This window comes from Bremia lactucae (genome assembly GCF_004359215.1).
Source record: "Bremia lactucae strain SF5 chromosome Unknown BlacSF5_NotPlaced_200_SHOA01000120.1_2678225bp, whole genome shotgun sequence".
In the NCBI taxonomy this organism is placed as follows: Eukaryota; Oomycota; class Peronosporomycetes; order Peronosporales; family Peronosporaceae; genus Bremia; species Bremia lactucae.
The window spans coordinates 2,367,984-2,380,737 of record NW_027152213.1 but is presented as its reverse complement, the minus strand read 5'-3'; the positions used below and the strand labels follow the sequence as shown (position 1 = coordinate 2,380,737).

Below are 12,754 nucleotides of genomic sequence, written 5' to 3'. Positions count from 1 at the left end.
TCTATTAAATATAAATCAGTCTGAAAATTACTACCTACTTGGGAAGTGCGCACGAGGAGACGGATTACCGCTCCCGTGACGTCACTTCACCAGAGTTCTTAGTATGTTGGGTGAGGTCGCTTGCGCGCCCACCACAACTTCCTCACTGCACGCAAGAGAAGCAGGTGCAAACCGCTTCCTCGCTGTGCTTGGGTGTGTGCTTAAGTAGAGCGTGGCCGCATTACGACGTGCCCGCCTACATTCTGCGTTATCTGTCTTACCTTTCTTCCTCTCTTACCAATTTGAGCCGTTACCTGCAGCCGAAGCTGACCGAAGCTTTAATTCCGACAGGCGCTAAGTCGTTAGTCGCTACTTCACCTATCTCATGATGCCTCTTAAGCATGATACCTACAGTATTGTAGCAAGTAATGGTTAAAAATCGCATTATTCTAGTCGTTTCACGCTAATTACGGAGTTATTGTTATGTTTTACGGTGCACATTATTCAAACACTAACGCCATAAGTGCTAATCTTAGTGATTAGATTCTTGATCAAAATTATTATTTCATGCCTTCCGTGATGCATTAAATGCCAGTTGGTGACCATAAAACGGTTGAATTGCCTCCCGCGCTCACTACAAGGTGACGCTTTGGATTCCATTGCAAATCTAGCACAGGACCATGGTGACCCGGGGGCAGGTTATGCACGCACTGACCGGTAGAGCTATTATAAAAAAGCACTCGGCCATCTTCCGCCCCAGTGACGACATACGCACCATCAGCTGAATAGCAACAACCCAGCTGGAGGTCGCCGCGAGCTAATCCGTGATCTTTAAAAAGATGCAGTAATTTGCCTTCAAATGCATCTAGATGAAGAAAAACTCCACGATCGGTCGTAACAAGTAATTGGTTCCCGTCAGGACTGAACTTTAGGTCAAGAGCATGTAACTTTTTCGCGCGTATATTTGGTGCTTGCATGTGTGCCAGGAATGGCTCCAAAGCTTCTAAGATCGATGCATCGTACAGCGAAAACTTGGCAAAAGGTCCTTCTTGGAAGTTTCTTGCATCGTACATACGAATTAAATGGTCATCAGCATACACTCCAAATACCACTCCCTCCTGGTCATAAGCAGCACAAATATGCGAGACTGGCATATGATCAACTCGAATGATCGCCTACGATCGCAAGGTCTACCTAAGTAATGAATAGCGTTGTAACGGTTAAATTAAGACGTACTGTCGAATCAGAATTGCGAATATCCCATAACCGAACCGAGCCGTCCAGTCCAGCAGAAATAAATTGATCTGCACTGGGGTGCATCATTAACGACGTGACTCTACCAGACATAGTCTGAAAGTGAATATCAAGTTAGTGATGATGCCTTTATTATTTTCTTACCTATCTGTGTGGCCGGTGTAATATCGAAGAAACTTGTTGTCGAAGAATGAGTGGTATCGAATGCGGTCTTTACAGCAAACGTTGACAGCTAGTAAATTAAAAAAAAAAACTTTAAATCGTACGGTCATTGGCATTGTTTGCCGACGAGAAAATTACGCAGTCCAGGTGATGCGTGAACCTAACAATGCCCACGCCGTACCGCTTGGTCAAGATTGTTTTGGCAATCCTGTCGCACAAAAGAGTAACCTGTCAAGACTGGCAAGCATCAGATTTTACGAACGTACGTGCCACTAATACAATTGATCATGGACATCACACCATCCCCGCGACTCGTGACGCACCGCTCGCCGTCGCGGTGAAAGTCTAGCGATAGGACAAGCACGTTTGGGCTCTCATCCTCCTTTGACACAAGGGTTGCACCGGATAAGTTGGCGAAAGTGTTTAAATATAAAATTGTATTTTGACGCAAATGGTTCTTACATGCGGGGCGAAGTTGCGCGCAACGCTGAAGGACCGGACGACGCCATCAGTCAATTCTACACCCTCGACCATATGCAAATTAAAAGACACTTAATAAAAACAAAAAGTATGTTGTTCTGCTACAAAAGCTTGCGCATTAATTCTTTTTAAAATTATATTAAAGAGTACTTCCTGCGACGAGCTCCACGTCATCTGCTGTAGCTGAGACGTCATGTCAGGCGGACACCTTTCCAAGGAATTTTTTGAGCTGGTCAAATCAATTGGCGAGAGCAAGTCGAAGCAGGAGGAGGACCGCATCATAATTCATGAGGTGGCCATGCTGAAGCGTAAGCTCAGCGAGGTCACAGCCACTTCGAGCACGTCTAGCAACCTCGTCAACAAGCGCAAGCGTGAATTTCTCATTCGCCTCATGTATGTCGAAATGCTGGGTCACGATGCATCGTTTGGCTATATCAAGGCCGTGGAGATGACGGCTAGTACTAACCTCATGCAGAAGCGCGTAGGCTACCTCACGTGTAGTCTTTGTCTGTCGCCCACTCACGAGTTTCGCTTCATGATCATCAACCAGCTTCAACGAGACTTACAAAGCTCGAATCACCTTGAAGTCTGTGCCGCTTTGATGGCTGTTTGCAAACTCGTGACTGTTGAAATGGTCCCTGCCGTACAGCCAATGATCCTCGACTTACTGCGTCACGATGCTGAGCTCGTTCGCAAGAAAGCAGTCATGGCAATCCATCGGTTCCACCAACTTAATCCAGATTCGGTTAAAGATACAGGGGACGCACTACGTCGAACGCTGTGTGACCGTGATCCGAGTGTCATGGGTGCCACGCTGTGTATTCTTCACGATCTCGCAGAGGCCACTCCAACAGACTACAAGGACCTTGTACCGAGTTTTGTGAGTATTCTAAAGCAAATTACTGAGCACCGGTTACCGCGTGAGTTTGACTATCACCGCATTCCAGCACCGTGGATCCAAATCCGATTGCTCAAGATTTTAGCACTGTTAGGGCAGGCAGACCAGCAGACGAGCGAAGGAATGTACGAAGTCTTGCACGACGTCATGCGGCGTGCAGACACTGGCATTAATGTTGGCTATGCCATCATTTACGAATGTGTTCAGACGGTCACAACCATCTATCCCAACAGCACATTGCTCGATGCGGCCGCCGCAAGCATCTCGCGATTTATCTCGAGTGACAATCACAACTTAAAATATCTGGGAGTCACAGGGCTTGCTGCGATCGTAAAGGACCATCCGCGCTATGCCGCGGCGCATCAAATGGCTGTGATTGACTGTTTGGAGGATCCCGATGAGACGCTAAAGCGGAAGACATTGGATTTGTTGTATCGCATGACAAATCCCGTTAATGTAGAGTTTATTACTGACAAACTCACGCAATTTCTTCGTGAAGCATCGGATGTTTTTCTTCGCACCGAGTTAGTGTCCCGTATCACACAATGTGCCGAGCGCTATGCTCCCAGTAATGCGTGGTATATTCAGACCATGACAAATGTGTTTGAGCTCGGTGGTGACCTCGTTCGCCCCGAGGTTGCCCACAATTTATTGCGACTTATTGCGGAAGGTAGTGGCGAAGACGAAGACCAGGACATGGAGTTACGGCGGGACGCGGTGGATACGTATTTAGAATTGCTAGAGCGCCCTGTGCTGCCCGATATCCTTGTTTGCACAATGGCATGGGTCCTTGGCGAGTACGGCTATTTGTCAGATGCCATGGAGCAAGACGAGATCTGTGAGCGCCTTGTCGAGCTCGTCGATCGCCCGTTTGATCAAGAAGATACTACGCGGGGTTACGTCTTGTCAGCTGTGACAAAAATCACGGCTCAGATGGGACATAGTATCGATGTAGCCGATGCGATGATGGACAAGTACAGAAGTAGCCGCAGCACGGACCTTCAGCAGCGCTGCTTTGAGTATCTTGCGCTTACAAAGAATTTTTCTTTTATGAATGAGGTGTTTCCAGAGGATGCTAGTTGCGAGGATATTGACGTGGACGTCAACTTGTCATTTCTGACGAGCTTTGTTGAGAAGGCTGCCGCTCAAGGAGCACTGCTATACGATCCACCTGAGGACTCGGATGAGGAGGACGAGAGCTATGGCCATCGTCGCAAAGAGTCAAATCGTCTTAACTTTGAGGCTTACAAAAAGCCAGAAATTCCCTATCCGACTAAATTGCCTACTACGGACCAGCAAGGTGCATTTGGAATGAATAAATGGGGTAACACTGGTCAATTGAGTAACATGCCTGGATTGGGTAATTCAAGCGGCCCTGATCCAAGCGGTGGGTTTGGCGCTGGAAAGCGTGGAGTGGTTAAGAACGTTTGGGGTCCCTCTGGTCTTAACGCTCATGACCACGTTGCAACCGGTCCTCCTGCGCCTAGTAACTATCCGCCTGAGAACCAAGGAAGAATGGGTGGCATGGGTGGCCAGGGTGGTTATGGCGGACATGGAGGCTACGGTGCTCAACCTCCAGCTTATGGAGGCCAAGGAGGATACAGCACGCAGCCTCCCCAACAACCTGTGCAGCAGCCTGTGCCGCAACTTCCTCCGCAGGACTATGGAACGCCGTATAGCTACGATAATGGGGACCCCACAAGCGATGAAGAAGCTAATGGAAACGTCGATGAGCGACAGATTCTAGCGTCAGCTATCTTTGGCGGTATTCCTGGTGCCCCTGCACCAATGTCTGGCGTTCGCCGTGGATCCAGCGCCCGTGCTACTGGTAACGCTAGCCGTCGTCCCACTCGCCCTACTGTACGTCGCTCATCGAGCCGCAATGAACAGCAGCAGCAGCAGCAGCCGCCCCAAACTTTTCAAAATGTGGCTCCTTTGGAGCAGACACTTCCTCCGCAGCAGCTCCAACCAAAAGTTGAAATGGACTTGCTCGATATTTCGTTTGGTGCCCCCGCCCCTCCACCAAATGGAGGAATGTTTCATCAGCTACCGTCGCAGCCGCAACAACAACCGATTCTCAACAGAGACCCATTTGGAATAGGGTCCCCACTTGCTCCAAAACCTGCTCCTGAAGCAACTCCTCAAGCTGCTCCTGCGTCTTTGGATCCGTTCGACATGTCGGGCCTTGGTTCAAGTATGAACGGTAAGGGTTTATTATACCCAGGTTTGGAGTTTTTTGCTCATTGCTTAATTGATGTATCTAGCTGCTGTTGAGCTAGGAAAGAGCCCGGCTAGCAATTTAAATGTACTCAGCGGCAGCAGTGGTAACACTAGTGTCTTCCAGTTTAATGGACGTCAACTTGAGCCATGGAAAATTGCCACGCAGGACTTTGGTGGTCGCTGGGGAACATGCCTGTGCGAAAAGAAGACTCGAGTGAACCCAAGTGGCATTCGCACGCTCGAGGACTTTATGGGCCGCATGCATCAATTCAACGTCCATACGGTCGAAGCCATACCAACCAGTACGGTGATCCGTTAATATGTATTGTGTGAATTATAAGGAGTAAACGCAGTATTCTGTCTTTTCTATCGTAGCTAACGAAGCGATAGCTGCTTGTCGACTGGTTAATTCGGAGCACGTTGGATTGATTCATGTCAAAATTCGTTCTGGCGGCTTCGTGGATCTGACAGTTCGCACTGCTGACATGGAATTTACTGACCAGTTCCTTGAAGCTACAGCACGGCGACTTATCTAGGCGATCAATGTGTAGCACGCAGATGGATAACGTATTGTTGACCCATTGACCCACTTTTTGAAAATTTCTTCACAAACACCCATACCCCTACTTTTGTACCGCCATGTCCGCCAGTCACACGTCCACTTCCACTTCCAGGTGCTAAAAGTTCAAAACTGAACCCCTTCATTTAATTAACGGCACGGAAGTAGGGAGATTACCAATATTCTATTTTTAAAGGTATGTCCGTAGCATAAATTGGGTGTGTCCGCAGCAATTCCCTTTTTTAATTTCAAAATAGTTAATCACTTTCTCATACGTCTTTAAGCACAGCGATGAAGTGTTAAGAGTGTCTTCTGTTGCGTGCAACGAGAAACAAAAAGGTTATCTGAATGCGGTGAGGATCTGGCACGGCCCAGCAGCCAGTGTCATATCATTTTTTTTGATACGAAAAATAAAGTTAGATACCTTAAAGTGAGAGACCCGCTACGTTACAATTAAAATCTATAAAAAGTATAACTGTAACACGTCATACATTAATGCAGCTCAAATTTGAAGATGAAGGGGTGAGCCTGGAGACAAATTTCTATTTTTGTAAAGCGCAGCAATTTTCTTGAAAGAGTTAGAGGCAAAATTGCCAATTTACAGTCAGACGAATGTTTGGTTACTTAAGTAATTTGTAATTATGTCAAATAGAACGCAAACAATTGGCGATTAACTATTTAGCCGTCACCCATTAAAATGCTTTAATAATTGTCCGTCTGGCAGCGAACCTTCTTAGTTTACGACTGCTGAAAGGCTTACGACTGCTAAGAGGCAATGGCTTTTGTAGGTTAGTCTATTATAGCCTTGGCTTTTGCAAGCGCAAGTTTTTAGTGCATCTTCGACGCTCGAGAGATGCAACCTTTTAGAAGTGTAACGCGCGGGCATCTAGACAAGGAACCACCCACATTTTTTTTAGAAATTTACAGATGCAACGGTTTTGTATTGGCCAATGGCACTCTTTTATCGGTTGGATGGGTTTCAGAAATCGGCTGGCAGCGAAGCCAAAAGCGCGGGAATTGAGTGACTTGCCTCTACTTGGCGCGCTTATCCTGTTAAAGATCTGCTCATATGCTGTTCAATTCATAATTGGCGCTCGTCCCAACAAGCGGCCCGATTTTAAAGATAATTCTTTCCTGTCACTTCAATGGTTGCATCATTACTGGAATGTGCAAAGCAGCCGGAGCAGGAGCTACACCCTCAGTTAATGGGAGACTTTACCAAAGGCGTTAAAGTGGGCGTGGGGCCAGAGCATGAAATGTCTGAATTTAAGCGTAAAGAAATGAACGGCGAGATTGCCCCTGAACCATTTCTTGTCGAGAATCCCAACCGGTTTGTGCTCTTTCCTATCCAGGAGCCTGAAGTGTGGTCGATGTACAAGAAAGCAGAGGCCTCCTTCTGGACGGCTGAAGAAATCGATCTAGTGCACGATATTAAAGACTGGGCAAGCCTCGCAAACAACGAGCGATACTTTATCAAGCACGTGCTCGCGTTTTTTGCCGCTAGTGACGGTATCGTGAACGAAAATTTGGCCATGAATTTCAGCAACGAGGTGCAGCTACCCGAAGCTCGCTGCTTTTACGGATTTCAGATCGCGATTGAAAATATTCATTCAGAGGTCTACTCTCTTCTGATTGACACATATATAAAGGATGCTGTCGAAAAAGATCACTTGCTACGTGCAATTGAGACAATTCCTTGCGTCACAAAGAAAGCGCACTGGGCGCTAAAGTGGTGCAATCCACGCGTATCTTCCTATCCTGAGCGTCTATTGGCTTTTGCTGCCGTGGAGGGCATCTTCTTCTCAGGGTCGTTCTGCTCTGTCTTTTGGCTTAAGAAGCGTGGTTTGATGCCTGGTCTTAGCTTTTCAAATGAGCTAATCAGTCGAGATGAAGGCATGCATACGGAATTCGCCTGCCTCTTGTATTCCAAGCTCGTCACCAAATTGCCACAAAGCCGCGTTCACGAGATTATTCGCGAAGCTGTCGCAATCGAACACGAATTTGTGCGCGACTCGCTTCCGGTGGAACTAATTGGCATGAACTCGGGTCTCATGTGCCAGTACATCGAGTTTGTGGCTGACCGCCTCCTGTATTCGCTTGGTGTCGCCAAGATCTACTACACAAAAAATCCGTTTGATTGGATGGACATGATCTCACTTCAGGGCAAGACGAACTTTTTTGAAAAGCGCGTCGGTGAGTACTCCAAGGCCGGCGTTGGTGTTGCCGCTGAAGACCAAGTATTCACATTGGACGCCGACTTCTAGGCTGTCTCTTGTTTCGCTTCGCGTGATTTGAACATTTGGGTCGCAGCGTTGGTGTTGATTGCCAGATTCGTTGCATATTTAAAAATCCGACTTAAAAAAGTGTTTTTCTTTTAAAATTACACCCATTCTTGTAGTCTCGATTTTAAAACGATTTGGTCTATTTTAGCTTGTTGTATAGAATGTGATGACTGTTTCTCTTAAATGCCAATCACTAAAAAAGGTATTTGGTCAGCTTAAGCAGATTACATTTTGATCGCTGATCAATCGAGCCATCCGAGTAGCTCAGTATCCGTTTTACAGTTAGTTATGAATAAGACTCTCAATTGTAAATTTGTTTGTGAATTGAATGCTTTTTGTCTACGATTGAATAATTTATAAGATCGATTAGCAATACAGGTTGATCTTCTCACGTGACAAGCTAGTTATCACATCATTACTCGATGCGTCACGTATTATTATCGTTGTAGTAACTTAATGTGCCGTTGCATTAGAAAATAAGGTAAAAGAGCCTAGTAATGACTTATAGACTACTTTGTCGGAATTTAGCGCAACAGCATTTTTACGCCTCATGACGTTATAGACAAGATGTATCTTTTCACTACGCTATGAAGAAATTTCCTTTGCGAAGATAACCACCCATTTTCAATGCCAGAAACTGTGTCTAGCTGTCAAATTACAAGACAGCAATCTACGCATTTTACACTGCTAGTTTAGCTCGCATCATGCATCCCATACCTCATCGCTATCATCCTATCCATATTCAAGAGCCCTTCACGAGGAATGAGACCTACACTAAGGTCAACCAACCTAACATGACCCATGCAATAATGCGGTTGAAGACGAACTGTAATGGCGCTTGCTCTCTTGACAAAAGACACTGCATCAGTAGAACCCAGTGGTCGAAAGGTTGTATTAAAGTTTAAAACTTTTGGCCACACACCTCTCGCATTTGCGTGTGCTTCAAGATATCCCGCATGTATTATAACTAATTGGCCGGAACGCCGCCACCAGACTTAAGACGCAACTGAGCCTGACGTTTGCGAGAGACCTTGATGGGCTTGGACTCCTCTACAGCCTTCGCAACGTTAGCACGCTTTTCAGTAAGGATTAGCTCAATGTGGGCCGGGTTGGACATGTAGGGGCCAATGCGACCGTGAGCACGGTATGTGCGACGACGCTGCTTAATAGCGGCATTAGCCTGGGTGTGCGAGATGTACAACAGGTCGGTATCAAGACCTTTGACCTCGGCGTTGGCCTCAGCATTCTTAACCAAATCTAAAATGATCTTGGTAGCCTTCTGGGGCCATTTGCACTTGTCGCCAGCAGCACCACGAAGCTTTCCCTGGGCGTGACGGCCGCAACCTCCTGTAAACTTGGTGAAAGGCACAGCTTGCTTGTACTCAAGTACGGCCTGAAGAAACAGTTTGGCCTTGTTCAGAGGCATACCCTTGATTGCGTGGCAGACCTCACGACAGTGCTTAAAATGCACACGGAGATGCGATCCACGGGCCTTGGCGGCACGCTGTGCGTCTTCCGGTTCCTGGCTGTAGGATGGCATGATTCTTGCTTCACGTTCGGGTTCTGGAAACTGTAGAAGCCAATGTCTACGACTTGGGTCCACGCGCACCACCACCAATCAAAAGCACAATTAAATTTCAATTTCTTTTAGCCAATTGGCACGCAAATTATTTATCTCTAAAAGGAAAAAAAACGAAGACAAACACTGAAGACTAAAAGGAAGCTTCTGATGAGTCCGAGCCGCTAATCGCGGACTCGTTCTCGCTGCTATTCCCAGCATCTTCGTTGACATCGTCATATTGATCCACATCATCGTCATCTAGATCACTACCAATTCGATTTTCTTTATAGGAAATGAGCTGCCTTCCTCCACGCCGCGACCGACCGGCCGAAATGATTAAGTTCGTGTCGATGCCTTCTAGTTCCTTCTCCTTTGCGTGCTTTTTTCTTGCGGCGCTTATGTCGCGGCTTGATGGATAAGACCCATGAAAAGTAATACCAGCATCATGCAATCGCTCACGTAAGATCTCCTCTGCTTCCTTTGTCGATTCGGCTCGCTTCAGAAGCTTGTAAACTTGAGGGCTGTCCAATTATCATTTAACAAGGTAAGTATCGTGTTGCACGAGGTAGTACCAAGCAAGTCAAGTATACTTTAAAACTCCAGCAGCGCGGCCCAACTCTTTCAATGACCCGAGCCCTGGCGGGTCCAATTGCGTGACTGCCTTTATCTTTTTCGCCGACGGAAATCTCTCCTTGCTCTTTCGCTTTTTTGGTCGTTTCTTGCAGTAGCAACGCAGCATTATGAAGCCACTATTAGTTCGCAAACAACATGCTTGTACTAAAATAAATGATCGAACCATACCATTTCTGGACTTCTTTCCACCAGAGCAGTAGCATCTGGTGATTTATCGCCTTTAGGTCCAGCTTCATCATCTTCATCTACATTACTTCCCTCGTCAATCTCTTCTTCGTCGCTTGCATCCACCACAGCAATCCGCTTCTTTCGATAGCGCTGCCGGCTAGGTCGAACGTCAGCCTCCTCGTCTTCATTTTCACCTTCCTTGTCGGCATGATTATTGCATTCTCCCACACCACCATCACACAAATCGAGCATTTCTGGAAGCAACGCCTTAATTTGAAGTCTCCACTGCGCTTTAAGATCCGCAAATTTCATACCGAAACGAATTGCCAAATTCTCCATCACAACTTTTAGTGTTACTAAATCAGCATTCATTTGTGGCAGCATCTCGCGCAATTCGTCTACTATCGAATTTTCCGTGATCATCGACTGTTCGATTGTCGCTGGTGCCTCACTCAGTATTTCCATCATGGCATCCACCACTGAAATGCAAAGCAATAATAACCCTTTTTAAACCATTAGCATCTTATAGAGGTTAAGATTAAGCGCGTTAAGTAGACACTCCATATAATTCATTTATTTTTCTTGATCTTAGGTAATGAATGCCTTTGGCCTTAGTCATCCTTGCCGTCGTTATCTGAATCTGACGATGTACCTTCGTACTCTTCTTTGGCCGAATCATGAGTGCCCTTGGTGACCACGCCAATAAGAATGCGCACCAAAAGGATGCCCCAATAAATGTGCAAGCAGTACAGCGTCGTGAGCAGCATGTTGAAGAGAAGCCATGACTGAGGGCCTGGGTGCGGGAACAGCTGCGTGAAGTCGTGTGCGTCGGCAATTGGCATAGTGGCCTCGCGCGAATCCCAAATCGTCGTATAGAGTAGCTTCATCGGGTATTGGTAAATGCGGTAATAAAACCACAACGCAATCGTAGTAACAAACAGAATCTCGGTTGTAAATAGGCCGGGGACGCCTTCCATTTTAAGGTAGTTAGACATCTTCAGCATATCGAGTGGGACGTCCGTCATGTCGTGAAGAAGTAGCACAATCACGCCAACCGGCAAAAAGCCGATTGCGTAGGACCACGTGACAAGCGCGATAGTGACAACGTGATGCGTCATCATGACCAAATAATCCTTGCGAATTTCTTCCAGAAACTTGCACGAGAACGCAGTGTAAATCCAAATGGCCTTTAAATAAAAAGAGCAAGTTGTTAATCTCGAAATTTACTCTTGAAAATTGGCATCTTAAAGTTTACCATTTGCGTGATGTACAGCAGCTTGGTGCTGAACTTTTGCGTCGGGAAAACACCCGTATCAGTTCCTTGATTCCAAACTGCAGCAAATCATGGTACAAAGCTTAAGAGGTCAAATTTAATGTCAAAGCTCACATAAATTTCGTACGGGTAGTTTGGTCTTGCCACCACTTCTCATCCCGCAGCACATACAGCTCGAAGATCGTCATTGATACGTGTATTACAAGCTGCCAAGACTGATCGCACCACTTTTTTAAAGCCACTGTCTTCTTCAAAGGGTCATTTAGGTGCTGCAAAAAGGTCCGTGAAAACCATCTGCCTCCGATGGCGAAGGAGGTCTTAGTTAGCCTGACGGCCAAAGCCACCACGACGATCATGGCGATGAGAATGTAAAGCATCTGTTTGTCCTTTGCAAATGTGTACATAATAATTCCAAGCTCACACACAAGCAAGCTCAACAGCAAAGTGTCAAGGATTGGGTTGGGCTTCGGAATCGAGCGCGTCATATCTACAAAGGCACGTTTATTTTTTTCTTGTGAGGCTTCAGTTGCGGCTGTGATAAAATTTGTTTTGGCCAATTAATGAGGACCACTTAAGACTTTCGATTTTAAGAAAATAACTTGTCTCCCAGTTTATTTTCAAAAATGATTACATGAGGGAAAATCTATCTTTATATAAAATTGCTTCAATTGTAACAGATATAATTTTGTGTGTGAATTCCAAATATTTGTATTAGAAATCTTGACTCACTATTAGCATTTAACACCACCTTTTTTATAGACTTGTTTTTTGGCGAGTAACCTCGGCAGGTCGATACCTTTTTGAGATTACAATTTTAGTATTGGGAACTTAGGGCATGATGTGATAAATGGTACATTCACGAAATAAGACAGATATTATTCAGTGCGTAGCTTTTGCGTTTTACAGGTTTTATTTTTTTATGTTTACGTAATCCTTAATAATACGCCCTTATGCCGTCCATCGTAAAGCAGTAAAAAAATTCACTGCAATTATTATGTGAACTTCGCGAAATCCCAGGAACTCGAAGACGACGTTGATTAAAACAGTCTGCCAGAACAGGCAGAGGTTGGAACGGAGCACTGGATGCCGCCAACGCGTTCACAACGTTACGCCTGCCACCAGGCATAGACTCCAACAATCACAAACCCGCTAGATGAGTATCGGCAGCGAGAAGACATTGATCACGAGTGATCCCGACGTCGCAACTTAGTGACTATGGTCGACCGTATTTCTCGTAAACAGTGGAAAAACTGCGCGCAAGTTGCGGTTGATCAACTTGCAAACA

General features: G+C 46.0%; 4 protein-coding genes across 4 annotated transcripts; 2 read left to right on the top strand and 2 right to left on the bottom strand.

The window, feature by feature from the left end:
• The first annotated feature begins 2,032 nt into the window (after positions 1-2,032).
• CCR75_009191 (uncharacterized protein) lies at positions 2,033-5,791 on the top strand. Its single transcript, XM_067967235.1, has 3 exons — positions 2,033-4,976; positions 5,038-5,295; positions 5,369-5,791. The coding sequence occupies exons 1-3, from the start codon at positions 2,069-2,071 to the stop codon at positions 5,527-5,529; spliced, it is 3,327 nt and encodes a 1,108-aa protein (XP_067814569.1). The 5' UTR covers positions 2,033-2,068; the 3' UTR covers positions 5,530-5,791.
• Positions 5,792-6,697: 906 nt separating this feature from the next.
• Positions 6,698-7,816, top strand: CCR75_009190 (uncharacterized protein; the record flags this gene model as incomplete). Its single annotated transcript, XM_067967234.1, has 1 exon — positions 6,698-7,816. One exon carries the CDS (start codon positions 6,698-6,700, stop codon positions 7,814-7,816), a length of 1,119 nt encoding a protein of 372 aa, XP_067814568.1.
• Positions 7,817-8,801: 985 nt separating this feature from the next.
• On the bottom strand, positions 8,802-9,374 carry CCR75_009189 (uncharacterized protein; the record flags this gene model as incomplete). Its single annotated transcript, XM_067967233.1, has 1 exon — positions 8,802-9,374. One exon carries the CDS (start codon positions 9,372-9,374, stop codon positions 8,802-8,804), a length of 573 nt encoding a protein of 190 aa, XP_067814322.1.
• Positions 9,375-9,397: 23 nt separating this feature from the next.
• Positions 9,398-11,954, bottom strand: CCR75_009188 (uncharacterized protein; the record flags this gene model as incomplete). Its single annotated transcript, XM_067967232.1, has 6 exons — positions 9,398-9,916; positions 9,986-10,113; positions 10,197-10,675; positions 10,849-11,383; positions 11,452-11,528; positions 11,597-11,954. 6 exons carry the CDS (start codon positions 11,952-11,954, stop codon positions 9,547-9,549), a joined length of 1,947 nt encoding a protein of 648 aa, XP_067814323.1. The 3' UTR covers positions 9,398-9,546.
• Positions 11,955-12,754: the final 800 nt, after the last annotated feature.